Source organism: Sceloporus occidentalis, unplaced genomic scaffold (genome assembly GCF_023333645.1).
Source record: "Sceloporus occidentalis isolate IW3139 unplaced genomic scaffold, rSceOcc1.0.p SCAF_4, whole genome shotgun sequence".
Classification (NCBI taxonomy): domain Eukaryota; kingdom Metazoa; phylum Chordata; class Lepidosauria; order Squamata; family Phrynosomatidae; genus Sceloporus; species Sceloporus occidentalis.
The window spans coordinates 63,800,580-63,822,096 of NW_028316984.1; the positions used below are offsets into that span (position 1 = coordinate 63,800,580).

The window sequence follows — 21,517 nt, forward strand, 5'->3', positions numbered from 1 at the left end:
TGCACACTCTGGAACCCTAGAATCGTCATGGGCATGCCGCTCCCTACCTGTCTGTACCGGGCCTTATTTTATTCTGTAACTGCATTTTCCTCACAGTGTCCCATTACAGCTCCTGAATGCCCTAGATCTATATTTCTGTCATTATGCAGAGAAAGATCCCTGCTGACACCAAATGATTTCCTTAAGTGATGCTGGGGTGTTGCTTTAAAGGCATAGGCTAGTTAGGAAATCAGTGAGGTTTAAGCAACTATGTGTGGTCACTTTTAATCCTTCTGTGTGCTTTTCTCCTGGGACCCTTCTCTTTCATGTTTTTCCTCTAGCTCTGCAATGATTTAAGATTGTAAAGATGAAAATGGCAATGGCATTAATGTTTTGTCACACACACACACACACACACACACAGACACACACACACCTTTGTGCAAGATTTTGTGATAAGTCCAAAATTTACTATACTCCACCATGCACAAGAATTTATGCATATTGATGCTATTTCCCTCTGATGGATATAAGGTCTTAGATAGTGTTAGATATTTTTTTTCCATCAATGAAATTATTCACACTAAAATCAAATGTGGTAGATACTCAAATGTTCCTAGCTGGAGCCTACACTTTTCAGGGAAATAGCTAAGCTTCTAATAGTTTGGCTGTGATGTGTATCAGAGTGGCACATGTGTAAATTTGTGGTGAATTATGAGCTTAAACTAGTTAAATTAATATCTTAATTAGTATATAATATTATTTGAATATTAATATAATATATTATTAAGCAAAAAGCTATTGTTTACAATGATGGTCAGTGCTAATGACTGCTTCATTGACCACTCATTTCTTAACTTCATAGATAGATAGATGTGGAAACATACTTTTGCAAAATGGTCTCATGTGTATTTTTATTCAGAGATGAAGAACTTTCAGTTCAATAGCCCCTTTCCCCTCATGATTATTAGAGCCTAAATTGTCACACATAATTGCTATATTTTAGCTGTTAACCAATGGCTTTCTTTTAAACATAACTTTATTGTGTTTGTTTACTGAAAATATTTCTAATCTGCCTTCCTGACTGTTGGAGGGCCTGAAGGAGTTGAACATAAACAAGACTGGATTCCAAATAATTAATAGTGTTGCCAGGTTTTCAAAACAACAATAAGGGACAGTCGAAATTCATGATGTGCAGTATTGACAACCAGAAAGTAGTTATTAATGAGTTTGTGCTCTGTCTAAATACCAAGTAAAAGTATTGATTCTCATTAACCTAGCCACATTTCTCCATAAAAATTGTCCACATACATAAATTGCATCATGCACACATTCTTTCTTTATGAAGGACCCACATCCCAAGATATAGATGGGGGGGGGGGGGGACATCTTGCAAATTCTATATAGAAGGGGACACCCCATATAATAAGGAATATCAGCATGTCCAATAAGGGAAATGCTTTCTAGACCTCAAATGAGGGGCATCCTTTATTGTAAGAGACAACTAGCAACACTAGTGGTGACTGGCTGTGGGGAGGGAGTAATGAAGGAAAATGGCCACAGGATAAATATTAGGTATTGCTGCTGGTGCCACAGGGATGAATAGTCACTCTCTTATGTTTGCTATCTGTCAACCCAGGCCAGTTAGCACCACATATTTTCATTGAATCTCCAGTTCCTGGTCTTTCCCAAAGGCAGGAGGAGTAGGGAAGAGATGAAGACTCTCAAAGGCAGGGAAGCAGTGATATAAAGTTTCCATTGTTCGGGTCTCAAATAAGGCTAATGTTTCATAACTGTTCAACATTAGAAAGGCTTAGTTATTAGCCTAATTTATTTTTCAACATGACTGAATATTAACAGGGCTGAATGCATTTCCTTTTTCTTTGACAGCTATTTTTTAAGTACTGAGAATTCACCTAGAGGAAGACAGTTGCACAGGTGAGCAGATCAACAGTAGCATGTTTTCAGATGGATTGAGAGGGCCTTTACCTGTTTGTTTACAACACCTCCCTCTTGTTTTCCTGTCAAAAGAGACAATCATGCGTTCTTATTAAATTGTCATCAGTGAGCTACTTGGCTCTTCTTAAAGTTTGTCACTTTAGTCACCTATAACATAGCCTTAGTAATGCTGAGAGATGCACATATCCGCAGCTGCATATTGTGGGAGACCTCCAGTGCCACTTGAGTGTCCCTAAGCTTGTGCAAACAGACTTCCTCACTACTCAAAAAGTTTGGTAGTGGCAGAAGGGAAAATCCCACCAGAGGACAAACCAGCTGTTGGTAGATGGCAGGAATGTGTTTCACCCTGTTATAATATATTTTTTTGTAGATATTATGCTCAGTGTTTATGTGAGCTTGATTAATACATGTTTTTGTCACTGCAGTGTGTCGACGGTTGATTTATTGAATCGTCAGTGCCTTTCATGCAATTTCTTGAAAGATCAGTGCACATATTTCAATGCAAAGTTCAGCCCTACAATCAAGTATTTTATTCTACAATGTAAAGGTAAGCCAGCCTGTTCAGTAGAACTCTTGCCATGATTCAGATCATTTTACAGAGCAAAACTTGTATGTGAATCAGGCTTCCATCCTGACATAAGTAGTATGAGATAATAGGAAACAGTATTGCTAGTCTGATCATAGAAATTGTTTCTAAAATTACAGAGAATCAAATAGGAATTTGTTGGCCATATGAATGAAGTAGTCTTTTATGGTACATATATTACAGATAATTCTACTATAACCCAGCAAGTTTCAGATGTTGTATGAAGGCTTTCTTTTAAGAAAAGAGAAAGATCACATTGCAAGTAGAATGATACAATCAAGGAGGCCACAGAACAAAGTTTGCAAAACCTGAGCAGTCACTTGGAAGTCTCTCATACATAGGGTCCCCATAAGTTGAAGTCAACTTGACTACAAATAACTGCAGCAATGATACAGGAATTAAGTGGTTCCTTTTCTGTTTGTTGCCTATATGAATGAAGTAGCCCTTCCTTCTTTTCTTTTTTAAAAACTAGAATCATTTTTTTAAAAAAACTAGTTTTTAAAAAACTATAATCAATGTAATATTTGTTAGCATAGACCCATTTCAGTCAGTGGAACAAGTTATTCATAACTCACCTAGGTCCTGTTAATTCTATTCTAAGTATGACTAACTCTAAATCCAACCTTTTGTTCAAATTGTCATCATTAGTAGGAATCCCAGGGAAAAGCACAGCTATTTAGCACCGAGAACACACACATGCACGCACGCACACACATGCTTCACACTTGCAAAGAGACAAATTCAAAGGGCAGCTTTTCTATTTGGTAGTGGAAACTGAAGCACCACCCTCACCCACAGGACCCCATAGAATAGAAACCAGGCAATCTTTGTCTGTGTACTGACATCTTCCCCTTGAGGCTAATTTCTTTTGGGGGTTTTCTTTCAGTTCTCTGATGGCCTTCAAATAACTTTGAAAAGTGCTGAATACTCACTGTTCTCTTTTTGATTAAATAGCTTCAGCTCCATACTTTTTTATATAATCAAACTATTAATCGCTCTGTGTGTCAGTTTCTCAACTGTAAAACGGAGATAATAATAATACCTTAAACACGTATTATTCCCCGTGAGACTGCCCTAGTAATGCTTTGGAATTAATGGGACTACTCATGGGCTTAATGCTAAACTCATTCATTAATTGTTTTGTGGACTGAGTGCAGAGCTATTAAAGCAGATAATTCCAGAGATGTTTGCTTTCTACTGAAATTCTGAGAATCATTTATTTAATCAAATGCTTTAAGTAACTGTTTTTATTTGTTGATGTTACAGGACCTGGTGTTCCAGTTGTCAGTGTGCACAGCACAAGTGATCCTGAAAGTAAGTGTACATTAGTTCACTGTGTATTTTCTTGCATTTTTCTCCCCTTTACAAAAAGAACTTCAGAGAATTAATTTCTAAAAGCCTATCTTAATTACAGCCTAACAATAAATAGTCTGGTAAGTGATAAGAATAGAGGGAAGTTAATCAAATGACTGTAACATGCCAAGGATTTCTCAGTTTGATGTTATATTAGATGTGCACCTTTTCTCTCCTGTTAATACTTACATTAATTAGGTGGCACAGTGGCACGATCCCTTTCACTAACTATGCAAATTGAATTCCTGGTACAACACCTTTAATGTGTGCCTTAAAACACTTTAAAGCTATAATCCAGTTAGTTTGGATTAAGGTGCTATCTTCTAAATTCTAGTTGTCTAATTCAGCCGAAATTATTAAACCAGATTCTGCTTTTGTTTAAACCTTTGTAGTCTATTACAACTCTCTCTCTCTCTCTCTCTCTCTCTCTCTCTCTCTCGTGCACTCATTTTTGCTCCATAGAAAATATATATATATATATATATATGTATATATATGTTTGTTAGAATACATGTATTCTTCACATTGTGATGTCATATGCAGCCTACTTTATTTTTTATAAGATACCATAAAAGATTTCCTTGAAGTATTTTTTTGCCAGTGTTTATTTATTTCAGCAGTTCTTATTTGTATTGTTGATATTCAGTGACAACAGAGCTTGGAAGATTTAATGTTTCGGACTACAAACCCCAAACCATCACCCTCAGCCACCATAGCCACTGGCTAAAGTGGCTGGGAGATTTGGGGAGCTGTAGTCCAGAACATAAATTTCCCTAGCTCTACAAACAGCATAATCCTGTACTTGTCTATTCAGATGTAGGTTCCACTACGGTCAGTCAACCTATATAATTTAAATTGGAAAGGAAATTTTGCTGTAGTCAGTGAAAATATGCACCTTTTGAATAATATAATTGTTTTGATAATAACTGTTTTAATTGAGGAAAAACCCAGATTCAGTACTCTCTTGTGCATGTTTTTTTTTATGTTCTCTTTAAAGTAAAATATGCTATCCTTGCCCATAGTAACTATACCAGGCAGTAGTCAGTTTAGTGGTTTGATGCTTGTAGAAAGACAAAAAAAGCCCTGTTCTGACCCCTTTTAAAATTTTCATCTGTAAAGATTCAAGGAAAAGATTAATTCATACAGAACATTTTGGAAAGAAAATTAGGCAATATCTAGAGATTGTTGTTTACAATTTGTGATAAAACCAATGATGTATCTAATGCCTAAATGCAAACCAGATAATCTCTTCTATTAATAAAGCCTAAAACACATGATTGAAGTTTACTTCAATTATTGTATCTGAAACAATTATTACAACATTTTGGTTGACTGCCCGGAAATTACTTCCGAGAAAGATTATCCCTTGTTGCCCTAAATGAGTGTTTGTTTTTTACTTTTTAAAAAATCTGTATTAATGAAGGGAAATTGGAAGCTCTAAGAAAACCAATCAAATATTTATTCAGATACAGCTGGATTAAAAAAAATATGATTTCAAACACTACTTCAGTTTTTAGGATTTGCTACTTTCTGGTTAAAGCCTTTTTAAAAAACAGGAAACAGTAGTAATAATATAATAATAAATTGTACTCCCTACCTGTCACTCTCCAAGGCTCAAAGTGGAGCACAACATAAATTAAAACAGCATGTTAAAGCATGTTAAATTAAAACACATAAACCTAGGATACATTAAAATCATTCAACATAAAATTAAAAATATAACAACTTAAAATTTATAGTTTAAAATAGACAAGGCAGGCCTGCTAGAAGAGATAGATCTTTAATGCTGTTTTAAAATTCAGACAGCATATTAAGCTGTCAAATCACTCTTACAGGTCATTCCACAGCCTAGGGGTGGTCAATGAAAATGCCCTCTGGATTATAATTGCCAGCCTAGTCTAGATGTATAAATGGTAGCATTTTCTGCAACAGGCTGTGATTTTGCTTTGAAAGAGTATCATTCATTATGCCTAATATGAAATGCAATGATGGTGTTGTGTAGCACTGTGACAAACTGACTTACAAACCAGCCAATCAGAAGCCAGAGATCCACTAGCCAATCAGGTGCTGGCTGAGGAGTTTGAACATTCCGCTTGGCAGTTGGGTTGAGTCAGTGAGGGCTTGGAATCCTGAGGGATGAAGCTGGAGTTCATTTGGGGAGAAAGTTAGGATTAGAGACTGAGGGAACAGTATTTTGATAATAGACCAAGGAAGGGTCTGTTAGGTCCAGAGAGGGACAGTATTAGTTCTGGAGAGTCTAGAGAGGAGAGACTCAGTGTAGCCAGACTCAGAAAGAGGGGTTTGGGTTACATAATTTCTTGAGTGATAATAATAATAATAATAATAATAATAATAATAATAATAATATGTATACAATACAATACAAAATACAAAGTGACAGTTAAAGGAGGGAGAAGTCTCATCCTTCAGGCTGTCCCTGATGAGCTGGGTCTGACTGATGGCTCCCTCTGAGGCCAAGATGACAGTTAAGGAGGGAGGAGCCTCTTCCTTCAGGCCTGTATAGCCTGTGCGGCTGAGTTACTATTAGAAAGTTAAAACCAGACTTATATATATGCAACAAAAGAAGACATAGTAACAACTTCATGTCAAAGTTACCTTTGCCTATTCTGTGTTAAAATAAACTTTTATTCTTGTTTAACTATCCACTTGGCCTGTGATTTAACATCCATCCATGCTACTGACCTTTAAAAACCCACAGGGGTGTTGGGTCACAAAGAAGGAAGGAATTGTAAGGTGGTGGGAAACGTTACAAGCACTACTAGAACATTCCAAGGGTTCTTCATGGCAAATCAGGCACCATTTTGGCCCCAAATGCCTGGATTTACAATCATTCTGGGATTTTTCAAGTACTCATCTTAAATATGCCTTAATTATGCAGCACTTAACTTCTCCTAAATTAAATTATTATATAAATTCCCTCTTTGTTCCAGCACAAAGGACAGGGTAGTTTATTTTATTTATATAAACATGTTTACATAAATATATTTTCAAAAATAACAATTTGGGGTTTTTTTCATGAGAATTTGTTGTTTATTCACTTTTTTAAGAAAATGCACACCATTTTTCAAAAACTATGTCTATATTTTTGTTGTTACAGAATTTTATATATTAGAAAATAATTCTATATTAAAAGAAGCAGTTTTAAAGAAAATGAAATTCCGTACGGAAACCAGAATGCTTCACCTTGATGATTATGGTAAATATATTTAGAAATTGACAGAAAATATTTTTTTTTCAAATCATGTATTTTTTTCATCGTTGAAACTACCAGCCTTTAATGTTTTGCTCTTTTCTTAAAAGAACTTCCTTTACAGTTGTCGTTTCCAAAGGATTTCACAGAACGGAATCCATATCCACTCCTCTTAATAGTGTAAGTATAAATCTGGTATTATTAAAACTGGCAAAACTGATTTCTGAAAGTGTTTATTTGTGGGCTACTTAACTGTCAGTATAGTTATTTTAAGGAATTTTATCACATGCAATTTATCCCATCTTATCCCTGATGAAACAGATGCGCGTTTAACTGTCAATGACTGATCTTACCGCATTCTCCCATGGTCAGTCATATGCAACCCAGTATGCAACCTGGGCTTATCCCTTAGCTTTTCAATTTGTTATTTGTTCCCAGGTCAAAATGCAGGTTTCCCCACAGCTGGGAAACATGGTTGTAAAGAATTTTAGACATTGGAAAGAACTCTAGACCTCATAGAATTTTCTCCTCATATTTGAATGTCCCAAAGTGTTCCAAATGAACTATTCTGTGTTAAAAATTTGGCAGGTTTGCATAAAATCAATTTTCTGCATAGAAAAAAAATCCTTTACGCATCATCATCATCATCATCATCATCATCATCATCATCATCATATTTTCTTCACAGAACATACTGTTTCATTGGCAGGAAGTCATTCTGTGTGCAGAAAACAGGATTTTTACATTTAAAAAAGCGTGTTTTTTCTTTCCAAATAATTCCCTGTCAGGCTTTGGGACATTTGAATATGGGGAGAATATTGTGGAGGAAAAGTCATGTTCTTCTGCAGTGGGGAGAAAACTGCCATAATTATTCATCCTCACATGCAAGGACAAAATAATTGAGGAATTGCTGCCCCAAGGATCAAAGACAACCTTTAGCAAAGAGAAGACCAAAAGGGAGTTAGTTTATACCCACTTACCACCCGATTTCTTGATGAGTTAGGCCAACTTAAGGTGAAAAACTTTGCTAGATGTATTCCATGGTGGTATTTGGGAAGGCAGACGGGGGGGCGCATGTTACATGGTTCATGTATTTTGTGGAACATATAAACCAAAAAATGTGCCTGACTTTGGTGTGCAATGTGCACAAAATCAGAAGGGAGAAACTCAACCATATGGTTGGTGGCAGCACAGTCTAGTCACCAAAGCCTTAATAACACTATTATTTATTATGTTTTATTTCACCTTTTGTTCATGAACCTCATGACAGTGTGCATAGGCCTCACTTTTACTCTCCAAGGTAGATTAGGTTGAAAAGAAGTGATAGAACCCATCAGCGACATACTTGTTCCTTATTGTAAATCATTAATCTGGTCACTACTGGTACATTGCTTACTATAAAATAGAGTAAGCCCAGTCATTTCATGTGGGAAGGCACAAATACTTGTACCGGGATAGAATTGTGCATATTTTAGGGATCCTGATAAACTGGGGACTACAAAAGTGAAAACAACAACATGGGACACATGTGTACCTACCTGTTGAACCTTTTTAGCAGATACAAGTATTATGTATGTATGTATGTATGTATTGTCAGGGATGATGGGAGTTGTGGCTCTTCACCTCTGGCCTGGAACTCACCACCTGGTTGTGCACCACGCTGACCAGTTTTGGCCAGTTGTTAAAGCTTTGCAAGAGTTGCAGAGAACAGGCTGAAGACCCCAACAAACTCTCCAAGCCTTCTCACTCTTGCTTCCACAGAAGTCTTCACCCTTCTTCACCAGGGTCCTGCTGGTTCTTGTAGCTTCACCCAAGACACCAGACAACTCAGTAGTCTTATATAAAAGATCTACTTTATTCTACTATATACACAGCTCCAAACTATCCAACACAACAATACTCCTCACTCCTACTATCCACAACTACTACCCACAAAATGCATTGGGATCTATAGTCATTATTATAGTCAAAGCAAGGTACCACCCACTGTGGTCTGTTTCCACCCAGTAGGCGTGTACATCATTCCCATTGGTTCTCTTGTTTCTATCCAGATTAGATGATTTCATCATCTCAGCCTTGACCACTTAACAATTCTCAGGTATTTTCAATTAACCACTTTACATTTCTTGTCCTTGGCACTCAGGACTTGTTAATTCTATTATCTTTTACACCTGTGTGGTTGCTACTTGCTTCTGCTGAGTCACCCTGACTCTCACATACATGTTTTATTTCACTTACTGTATATCCCATGTTGCTTTTCCCTTAACAATCCCCTCCGAAATAAAATATTGTATGTGACTTACATTGTCATTCCAACCATTTGTGTTAACCTTTCATGTTTTTCCACTGTTAGCGCCTTTGTAAACAAATCTGCTACGTTATATTGTGTTTCTATGTACCTCAATTCTATTTCTCCTTTTTGAACCATGTCTCTTACATTTTGGTACCTTACACCCACATATTTGGTTCTGTTTTTCAAACTTTCTGTTTCAGCCATTGCTATGCACGATTGTGAATCTTCTTGAATTTCAACTGGCACTCTGAAATTTTCGTTTAGGTCAATTAACAATTGTTCTAGCCATTGTACCTCGTTCTCTATTTCGTTCAATGCTGCAAATTCTGCTTCAGTTGTGCTTAACGCTACGTTTGTCTGTTTTCTGCTTCTCCACACTATGGGACTTTCACTATATTTGATTATCATTCCTGTAACTGACTTCTTGTCTCCTGATTCTGAAGCAAATGAACTGTCTACAAAACAATCTAAATCTGCGTTACTGCTTCTAATGATCAATCTCTTGTCTAAAGTCCCTTTCAAGTATCTCAACAAGTGTTTCACTGCTGTCCAATCCTCAACCTTAGGATTGCAAACTCTTCTAGATAAAACGTTAACAGAAAACGCAATGTCTGGTCTAGTGTGGCAAGAAATGAATTGTAGAGATCCTATTATGCTCCTGAAAAATGTCTTGTCCTCAAAATCTCTGGTTGTTGGTTCTGAAATGAAACCAGTTGTCATTGGAGCTCTAACTGTCTTAGCATTCTGTAGACCACACTTTTCAATCAAATTCTCTATTTTCTTTCTCTGGCTTAACAAACAATGTCCATCTTCTGTCCACTCAACATTTATGCCTAAATATGACTTCAATAAACCTAGGTCCTTTAAAACAAACTTCTCAGACAATTCCCTCTTAACTGTCTCTATGTCCTGTTTTGACTTTGCTGCCACGCACAAGTCATCCACATAAATCACTAGCACTATGTCTCCTTTTGTATAAACACAAGCATCTGCAACGCTTCTTTTGTATCCTAACTTAACTAGCTCATCATTGATGCACAAATTCCAAGCTCTGGCACACTGTTTTAAACCATACAATGCCTTTTTCAATCTATAAACCTTCTGACTTCCATTCTCCTCAAACCCTTGTGGCTGTTCCATAAAAATTTCTTCATCCAAATTTGCATTTAAGTAAGCTGTCTCAAAATCAAAATGTTCCACAACTAAATTCCTTCTTGCTGCTACAGCTAACACCATTCTCAAACTTTCTGGCTTTGCTGTTGGAGAATAAGTCTTGTCAAAATTCTCATGCTGTTGTTGTGCAAAACCCTTAGCTACTAATCTTGCTTTGTACTTAATGCTTCCATCAGGCATTTCCTTTCTCTTGTACACCCATTTGCAACCTATCACTTTCTTATCTTTGGGTCTATCAACAATTTCAAAAACATCTTTGTTCACCAAGCAACTAAACTCACTATCCATTGCTTCACACCATCTTCCTTGTTCTTCCCTAGAAAAGGTTTCCAACTCTTCAAAACTTTCAGGCTCTTCTACTACTGTACAAGCTCTTGCCTGTGTCACAACAAACCTATCTGGTGACTTCCTAATTCTGTGACTTCGCCTGGGTATGAATTCTGTCGATCTGCCTCTTTCCTCATCACTGTCTGCACTAGTTGATGTTGTCTTTTTGCTAAATCTTTTGTCTTCTGTCATCCTAGTGGTCACTGGTCTTGTTTGTGACTCCCCATCTGAGGTACTACCACTACTGCTAGTAGAGGCTTCTGGCTTGACTGAAACCCCTCCGTTTCCTGAAGTTGGTTCAGTCTGTGCTTGCTGCTCACTTGAGCTACCTAATCTCAAAAACACTTCCTTATTGGCATGCAGCTTGTCCCAGCCAGCATGTCTTTCAAAATTTGCAGACCTGGAGTACTGTATCTCTTTTCCTCTCATTAGAAATTTGTAACTGTTCCCTGAATACCCTAGGAACATTAGCCTTTTGCTTTTGGGTTCTCCTTTCCTCCTGAAACAGGCAGGTATGTACACATGTGCAAATTGACCAAACACTCTTAAATACTTGAAATTTGGCACTCTCCCATACAAAACTCTGTAGGGAATGTCATCAATCTCTGAATGGTACATCCTATTACTTATATGTATTGCAGTCAGCGTAGCTTCACCCCAGAAGCTTTCTCCAACGCCTGCATCTGCCATCAAACATGCAGAAATCCTTTTGATGTCCTGGATTTTTCTCTCTGCTAAACCATCCTCACTTGGACAAGCAGGATTTGTGGTTTCATGTCTTATCCCCACTTTCTGGAACCAATTGTACAGCTGGTTGTTTAAAAATTCGCCACCTCTGTCTGTAACAATAGTCCCAACTTGGTTATCAAACCTTCTTTCTATCATCCTGACCCATGCTTTTAAACTTTGCCCAGCTTCTGACTTATTTTTCAATATTCTTACATATGCAAATCTTGAAAATCTATCAACAATTACCAGGAAATATTTGCTTCCCCCTAGTGACAAACAATTAGCTTGGGCTACATCAACATGTACATATTGAAATGGTCTCTGAGCAATCCTTTTAGACTTCTTAGCAACTGGATACGCTCTGACCTTGACTTGGTTACATACAGTACAGTCTAAATGATTTTTACATTCTGCCACTTTTAGATCTGGACACATGCTTATTAAATTCTTTAAACACTTGAAACTAGCATGGCCAAATTTTCTATGGAGCTCATGTATGCAGTCTTTGTGCAATGGCACATTGTCAATATTGTTGGCATTCTCAATCTTATAACTATCAACATTTTCTTCCAGGAAATAAAGCTTATCCTTTTTCAAACCTATGCCACGCAGTTCCCCATTCAAGGTTATTTTACACAAGTTCTTCTCAAAAGTGACTATGTAGTCCCTGTCTGTTAATCTGCTCACTGATAACAAGTTGTTTTCTAACTCTTTAACATGCAAAACATCATTAAAGTTTTCTTTCAGCCCTGGAATGTAAACTGTTCCCATTTGATTTATAGTATTGAGCTCATTCCCATCAGCCAAAACTACAGCATTTACATTGGCTGGCTTTCTCTCACTAATTAAGTTAATGTTATTACACATAGAGGACGAAGCTCCTGAATCTACAAGCCATTTGGAGTTTGCTTTTTGTTTTTCTTTTATCATGGTGGCAAACACCTTATTATTATTTCTATTGTCCTTCAAAAAAGGCGGCTTGGATTGCTTCTGCCTCTGGTCATGTCGAGGTTGCCAAGTGCTCTGTTGCTTGCTTCTATCAGCTGCCAAAAGCTTGCAGTGCCTCTGCAGGTGTCCAATCTTTTTACAGTAAAAACATCTCCGTTGCTCCCTCGAAGAAGCTGCCTGGTCCAGCCCACGCACATCAGGCTTGGCTTGCTCACTTGGCACAGTCTTGGAAGTTGCTGCGTCATTTCTCTCAGACTGTCTCCTTTGATTCTCTTCCAGAATTCTGGCCACAACTAAGTCTCTTGTTATTTCTTCAGTTGGTAAGTTCTGCAAAGCATTGGTAATGTTGCCCCAAGTAGGGTCTAGGGACTCAATCAAGATATAACACTGTTGTTCTTTACAAATTTCCACACCTCTTAGCTCAGCCTGGACAAATAGATCTTGCATCTTTTTCAAATGCTCCACCACACACTGGCCCTTTTGCATCTTTTGCCTATATATTCTTTTTGACCACAGCATTTTTGCAAAGGCAGTAGAAGGAGTGTGTAATCTTTGCAGAGTGTCCCACACATCTTTGGCGGTTTCCTTATCTCTAACATCGTTAATCAAGTCTTCTTCCAGCATTAGGAAAAGACAGGCTTTGGCTTTACTATCTCTCTCTTTTATAGCTGCGTTAGCATCAGCTGGCAACCCGGCTTGAACAGTTGCCCATAAACTTTCTTTTACAAGCAGAGACTGGGCATAAATCTTCCAGGTGGAGTAGTTGCTTCTATTCAATTTGCTAAACTTCAAAATCTCCATTTTAATTTGTGCAGTGACTCAATTGACACAGTCCTTCTGAGTTTGCACAGCTGACCCCTTTTGGGCTTTATCAAAACACAGGAGGAGTTACTCACGGAGCTTATCAGTGCAGCGTAAACAGCTTGCTCTGATCTGTCTTCCACTCTCTGGAACTTTCAGCTTCTGTGGATGCTGGGTGCTGCAGTATCTGGGCCCATAACCCTTGTCAGGGATGATGGGAGTTGTGGCTCTTCACCTCTGGCCTGGAACTCACCACCTGGTTGTGCACCACGCTGACCAGTTTTGGCCAGTTGTTAAAGCTTTGCAAGAGTTGCAGAGAACAGGCTGAAGACCCCAACAAACTCTCCAAGCCTTCTCACTCTTGCTTCCACAGAAGTCTTCACCCTTCTTCACCAGGGTCCTGCTGGTTCTTGTAGCTTCACCCAAGACACCAGACAACTCAGTAGTCTTATATAAAAGATCTACTTTATTCTACTATATACACAGCTCCAAACTATCCAACACAACAATACTCCTCACTCCTACTATCCACAACTACTACCCACAAAATGCATTGGGATCTATAGTCATTATTATAGTCAAAGCAAGGTACCACCCACTGTGGTCTGTTTCCACCCAGTAGGCGTGTACATCATTCCCATTGGTTCTCTTGTTTCTATCCAGATTAGATGATTTCATCATCTCAGCCTTGACCACTTAACAATTCTCAGGTGTTTTCAATTAACCACTTTACATTTCTTGTCCTTGGCACTCAGGACTTGTTAATTCTATTATCTTTTACACCTGTGTGGTTGCTACTTGCTTCTGCTGAGTCACCCTGACTCTCACATACATGTTTTATTTCACTTACTGTATATCCCATGTTGCTTTTCCCTTAACATGTATGTCCCATCTTTCTCTCAATATGGGGACTCAAGGTGACAAACAGCAAATTTAAAACAATACAATTTAAAAACAATACAAAAACATTAAAATGTATACATATAAAATTTAAGAGAACTTTCTAAAGCTAGTACATAAATGGTATCTGACTCCTGTTAGGAAATCACAGATGATAAAATGCATATCACCTCTGTGTTGGAGAGATTGTCCAGTCTTAGGGACTTATATCCATATGTGTTTACACTGTTCCAAAATTACCCACTTCTGGCATGATGTGATCAACCAAATTGCTTCAATTACAAAACAAAAATAATTTTTTGCCCAGCTCTTTTGTTATTTTCAATATACACAAAAGGTAATAAATCTTTAAAAAATAGAAAGTTGATATATTTTTTTGCTGACAGCAGCTTTTCTAGAAGTGGCTATTAATTGGAAAACAGGTCTTGTATCCCTGGATACAAGGTTTATGGAGAAATTGACATATAACATAAATTTAACTCAAAACAACAAAATCAAAACCTGTTCAGGAAAAATGGTCTCCTCTTATAGATTATATTAATACACATTTTACATCTGTTTCTCCTCAATCTAGCCACTGTTCTTTATGGTCAGATTTATTTTAAATGAATTGAATTGTGTAAAACTTTAATAAGGAAAGATTTTTAATGATATGAAACTTTTTATACCATTGTCTTATGATTGCAAGATTTTGTATGATATATTTTGAATAAAGTTTTAATAAAAATGTATAAATATAAAATTAAAAAAAAACAATTTTAAGTAAAACATTTTAAGTAAAATGCATTAAAATGTAAAATGTGTTTAAAAACTCTATACGAACCTTAAAATCTAAATTACACATCATTTCAAGCCCCAGCCTTGTCAGTTTGAAAAAGCCTGATGGCCCAAGAATGTTTTATCTCCCACTGAAAGAAGAGTAGGGATGGGGTCATCCTGGCCATCCTGGAGAGAGTGCTACAGCTTGGGAGCAGCCACTGAGAAATCCCTCTCTCTCGTTCACACCAAATGAGATCACAACACTCTAGTGGGCTCATAAAGGAAGATACCATTCTTCATATAACCTGGGCTCAAGCTGTATATGGTTTTATATGTCAAAACCAGAACTTTGAATTGTGTCTGGAAACAGATTAGCAGCCAATCAATTTGTTGCATCAACGGAATTGTATGGTCTATGTAGCCAGCCCCAGTTAACAACCTAGCTGCAGTTCTTTTGGGCCAGCTGAAGAAGAATAAATGAAGCAGGATAATTATTAAATAATTTCCTTATTTCATACTTCATGTTGATATTATGTATTGGACAGAATGATGTTGATAGTTCAACCTCACCTCCCCCTTATTTTGCTAAGAGTTCTTGCATGGCAGGGGGTTGGACTGGATGGCCCTTGTGGTCTCTTCCATCTCTACAATTCTATGATTCTATGAGTTATTGTGCCTCATAAAATGTACAGAATATACATAAGGGGACCGTGAACATTCAAAATGGTTTTATGAATCTTGAAGTGACTGGAAAACAGCCTCTTCTTTATACAGTGTATTATTAAATTTTATGTAATACCTGAAGGATTGTATTATATTGGATTTGACATGTAATTTTTCATGGTCATTCTTTGAAGAATACATGACAATTTACAGCAGATAAGATAGCTAAGGATTTCTGCCTCTGACATTTCAACTATCTTATGGAATTAGAAGCTTCAAGTAAATACAGTTCTTCCTCCTTATTCATGGGGGCTAGGGGAATGAGACTCCCATGAATATGGAAAAATTGCAAATAATCCCCCCTTCAGAAGCCAGTTAAAGAGAAGGGTGAGCAGGGAAGAGGAGTAGCGCTGTATGCTCCTTTTCCCTCTACCCTCCTGTCCCTTTAATTGGCTCCCTGACCCTTCTCCTCCCCAATCCTTTCTTTGGGCATCCCAGGGAGAGGATGAGGACGTATAGACAAGAGGTGCCTTAGACCCTCCGAGACGCATTTCCTCTCCAATCCTTTCCATGGGCATCTCAAGGAGAGGATTGGGCAGGAGAAGGCAAGAGGTGACTTGGCCCCTCTGAAACCCTTTTCCTCCCGAATCCTTTTCATGGGCATTGGTTGATGAAATTATATAAGCATAGAAACCAGGTGTGCCTCCCTGGGGAGACCTTTCCACAAGTGGGACCCTGCACCTGAAAAAGTTTCCTGTATGCCCCACTTAGCTCACCTGGGATGATGGGAACATAAACTTGGAGAGTGATTTCAGTGCTCAGAATAAGTGGTATGGGCAGAGGTGTTACAACAGGTTACATAGGAACTCAGCTGCAAGGCAAAACGCTTTGAAATGAATCTGCACTGGTTGCCTATTAGTTTCCGGGCAAAGTACAAGGTGTTGGTAATCAAGGTGTTGATTACCTTTAAAGCCCTACATGGCTTGGGCCCAGAGTACTTGAGGGAACGCCTTCTTCCCTATTGTCCGTTCCGCATACTAAGGTCCTCTGGAAGAAATCTACTACAGCCAAAAAAATCTAGGCTAACATCAGTTTCCCAGAGGGCCTTTTCTATTACTGCTCCAAAACTATGGAACGACCTGCTGGAGGAGATCCATCACATTCCCACTCTGACAGCTTTTAAGAAAGCACTCAAGACAGATCTCTTATGGCAGGCCTTTCCAACTTAGTTACCCTCCCCAGATATAGAGATATTTGTCCCCTCATCTGTCTATTTTTCCCCGCCTATGTTTCTGCCTATTTTTCTTTTTTGTTTGTTTGTTTAATGTCTTTAATGTTTTTAATGTTTTTATAAAGTTTTTATACTATTACTGTTTAATCTGTTTTAGTACTGGGAATGGGGAGCGGTAGGTCTAGGGTTTGATTTTTTTTTAACTTATTGTAATTTGATGTATTTTATTGTTGTTACGTGCCTGGATTCATTATTATTATTATTATTATTATTATTATTATTATTATTTAGTAATATATAAAGCCACTCACTCACAAACCATTCAGTGTAACGAATAACCTTTCTTTTCTGGCACCCAATTATGTGAAGGCCCCGTCTAGTCAACCTTCACCCTAACTCTGCCACCAATTTATGTGATGCACACCCAAACCAAAATCCTTTTCTATGATGGCAGGCACCTGGGAGTTTTTATCCCACCGCTGCCACCCATGTTTTGTATTGTGAGTAGCATGGTATTAACTCAAGTCCAGGCGTGTCCTTCTTGAATCAAACAAATAAAACTTTATTTACAAGAAGGTTTAACAGTGTTGGTTTTAATATGATATTGTATGGAATTGTTACTTTCTACTTTGTTATAGTTACAGTGGGTTTTACCTAAATCACCTGTTCCTTATAACTAAGATTCACTCATTCCTTCTATTAAGTTCCTCTCTTAAACTTAGTCCTAACAGCCACCAAAGCTAACACTATCCCTCAGGATATCACACTCCAGCCACTCCCTTTCCTAGAGTCCTGGAAGTATAACAGTAGGGAGCCCTTTCCCACTCAGACTCTATCCCAACCATCCTTCTCTATCCCTGGAACCCTCACTCTCAGGATCCCAAGCCCTAACTGACTCTTGCCTCAGGAACTCCTGGAACCCAGTCCTCTCTTGGACTCAACCGTTCCCTCAACTGTCAAAACCCAACTGTTAACATTCCAACTGTCAAAACCAATGGACACATGGAATGTTCAAAAGTCCCAGCCCACATTCTATTGGCTGGACCTCAGCTGCCTTCTGATTGGTCAGCTGGGTGTTCTGTGCACCACACACCTTCCCCCTTTAACAGATTCATTGATACACATAACCAACCGGTTATGTTGGTCAATGAATTCCCAATTATAAATTATACTTCACCATTTATCAATATAACATCATCTAAACATCAGGTGAGAGTGTGTGTGTGTGTGTGTGTGTGTGTGTGTGTGTGTGTGTGTATGTATATATATATATATATATATATATATATATATATATATATTACATTTTGAAATACTTGTTTTATCAGTAACCTTTACCAATTTAAGTATCTTTGGGATTTTTCTGTATGTTTCCCTTATAAACATATGTCTAATCTCAATTTTATTTGTTATAACCACTTACCATACTTTTCTTATAAGAATAGCATACTATAACCATAAACCATCTCACTTGTTGGGTTTTAACACTTTAATAACCTTTCCCCCCAACTTCAGATCCTTTGTATGTTTTATTTAAATGTTTTTATCAACCATATATTCAATCTTTTAACCCTTTTCTCTTACTGGATTAAAGACTGATGGAACATTATCTCCAACCACTTTTTCCCGCTCCCAGTACGGTTTTGAAAATATTTCGTTTTCCATTATACTAATGGCAGACAATAATATATTGGTTTTCCAGTATATCAACACATTTATATCACTTTCCAGGAGTTTTTTCTGGATCAGTTCTTGTAACCGACAATGTGTTTCTCTTCATCGGCTGTGGACTTAACACCTCATCTGGTAAAACGTCTTTGTTTCTTCCTGTTTCACTGGACCAGATTCTTTGAGTGCGTTGAGCAATCTTTACATCTTCTTCTGTAGACTGTAAAGTGTCCCTTATCGAAATCATCATGTTCTCTAGACAGTTCATCATGATCTCTGGTTTTTCTTTCTCTGTTGAATCTCCTTTCCTAGTTGGTTGATGGCTTTTTGGGTCCCACCTATGCTTGTCTGTCATCTGGTCACCACCAGTATGCTTGACAGTGAAGTTTATAGATGTTTGCATGTTCTGTATACACACAGCTATCCTTTCAAGCTTTACTTTTTAAAGATTCTTCCAATCTCTTTGAACTAGACCATTCCCTTGGGTTATATCACCCATTTGCCCAACTAAGAATTTTTCACCAATGTCCATGACTGCTATTTTTTCCTTTTTATTTATTACATCTACTTGCTCTTGTAAGGCTTTTTCTTCTTGTGTAATCTCTACTTTTTCTTTTTGTCTGTGACTCTTAGATTTTATATCGAAAAGCTCAAGTTGGAGAGTATTGTATTTTGCTTTTACGTGGTAAAACATGTTTTCTCATCCTTTTGTTTGTGTATTGGCTTTATGGCAATTTTCCAAAAGAGTTTGAACTTCTCTGCCTTTAGAGTTTAGCCTGTTTTCCAGTTTGGCAATCTTTGTGTATAGTTATTCAGTTTTTAACTTTATGTTATCAAGTTCATTCTGACCTTTACTGACTTTTTGATGCAGAATCTGATTTTCTTGTTTAAAATCATGTAGTTGTTCTTGTAACTTTTTATTTTCTTGTATTAGAGCCTCTTTCTCTCTCTTCTGTTGAATAAACCTCTCATTTGTTTCATCCAGCAAACCCTGTAGTCTGGTAATATCTTTTCCATATTTATGTAGGGTTTCATTAGCACTTTTTGAGGAATGTTTCAGATCAGAAACAATATATTCTAATTCTGAAACAGTCTTTTCTTTAGTTTCTAAACTTGCTTTTAGAATTACAATTTCCTCTGTTTTTCCTTCCAACAGACCTTGTACAGTCTGGTTTTCGGATTCCAGATTAGCTACTTGTTCTTCAAGTGTATTAATAACTTTATCCTGGTTTTTAAACTTCTCTTTAAAACCATCGTGTTTTTCTGTTAACTTTTTCTCATATTTTTCTTCTAATAAATATTTGTCATGCTTCAGTTCTCTCAACTGTTTTTGAAGCTCCATCTCTCTTTGCTGTGCCTCATATTCTTTTCTTTTTATTTCCCTCTCATGTTGCCATTCTTTTTTCTTTTATTTCTCTCAAATATTTCAGTTCTATTAAGTCTCTGTCATATTCTTTTTCTTTTAATTCATTTTTACGTTTCAGTTCTTTTAATTTAAGCCTAATCAAATCACACTCCTTGTCTGATATCCCCATATCATCACAAACTTTTTCAAAACTGGTAATATATAAGTCAAAGTTACTTCCAGTAACATATTTAGGAATTTTTTTGTATCATATAGAGGAAACCCATTAATGTTATTCTTGAAAATATTAGTAACTCTAGATTCTAAACTGATCATTAAGTCCCATGTCTTCATAATTATGTCATGCATTTCTCTCTCATGAGCCATCCCATTGTCCCGTTCCTTCATTTTCATGCCATATGTTATGAGCCCTCTCATTCTCTTGCTCTTTTTCTTGTGTCTGGCCATTTCAAGTTTGATTTTCCACATTTCTGAACTTTTTTAAGGTTTAGAAATGGCCATGTCACCACTAACCACCATCTCTTCTCTGACCACCTCTTCCTCCACCATTTCTGTCATTGTTGGAGGTTTGGCTTTGTTAGAATGCATATTTTAAGTATTTTCCTACAAATATCTAAAACTTTTACCTCAGGAAATACTTCTATCTGTCTCTGTCTCAACTGAATTTAAAGACAACACTTCCATCTTGAAGTTAGTGTAGTGATTCCTTATGTTACCACCAACTTTTACCGCAGGAATCACCATGTGTGCTTTTTCCCTCTGTCAACTAGTCTCTTACAATTACCTCAGGACTTTTACCTCAGAGACTAGTCACTTTCTAGCGTGGTCAGTTTCTGAATAATCTCCTACAAATACCCTTTTGCTGTTACTTCAAATATTATTCTCACTGACTTATGCCATTTGAACTGTTGAACTTTTTACTTTCCAAGTTCAAATCAAATCTTGGGTTTCTGGTAACTGGAACTCAGAACCTGGTAACACCAATTATCTCCAGCACACTTTTCATCATATTTTCAGCCACTGGATTTTACGTATCCCGACACTGCACGCTACTTTATGTAATGAACAACCTTTCTGTTGTGGCACACAATTATGTGAAGGCCCCATCTAGTCACCCTTCATACTAACTCTGCCACCAATTTATGTGATGCACACTCAAACCACAATCCTTTTCTATGATGGCAGGCACCTGGGAGTTTTATCCCACCGCTGCCACCCATGTTTTGTATTGTGAGTAGCGTGGTATTAACTCAAGTCCAGGCGTGTCCTTATTGAATCAAACAAATAAAACTTTATTTACAAGGAGGTTTAACAGTGTTGATTTTAATATGATATCGTATGGAATTGTTACTTTCTACTTTGTTATAGTTACTGTGGGTTTTATAACCCTTTACCTAAATCACCTGTTCCTTATAACTAAGATTCACTCAATCCTTCTATTAAGTTCCTCTCTTAAAATTAGACCTAACAGTCACCAAAGCTAACACTATCCCGCAGGATATCACACTCCAGCCACTCCCTTTTCTAGAGTCCTGGAAGTATAATGGTAGGGAGCCCTTTCCCACTCAGAC

General features: G+C 37.3%; 1 protein-coding gene across 2 annotated transcripts in view; it reads left to right on the forward strand.

Moving 5' to 3' along the window:
- The window catches only part of DPP10 (dipeptidyl peptidase like 10), an 817,369-nt gene that overhangs the window by 752,432 nt on the left and 43,420 nt on the right, over window positions 1-21,517 (forward strand). For both annotated transcript variants that reach the window (XM_089520160.1, XM_089520161.1), the window contains exons 15-19: window positions 1,870-1,917; window positions 2,364-2,485; window positions 3,791-3,838; window positions 6,996-7,094; window positions 7,199-7,268. In XM_089520160.1, coding sequence (XP_089376286.1) covers window positions 1,870-1,917; window positions 2,364-2,485; window positions 3,791-3,838; window positions 6,996-7,094; window positions 7,199-7,268 — 387 coding nt within the window. The remainder of the gene's footprint in view (window positions 1-1,869; window positions 1,918-2,363; window positions 2,486-3,790; window positions 3,839-6,995; window positions 7,095-7,198; window positions 7,269-21,517) is intronic.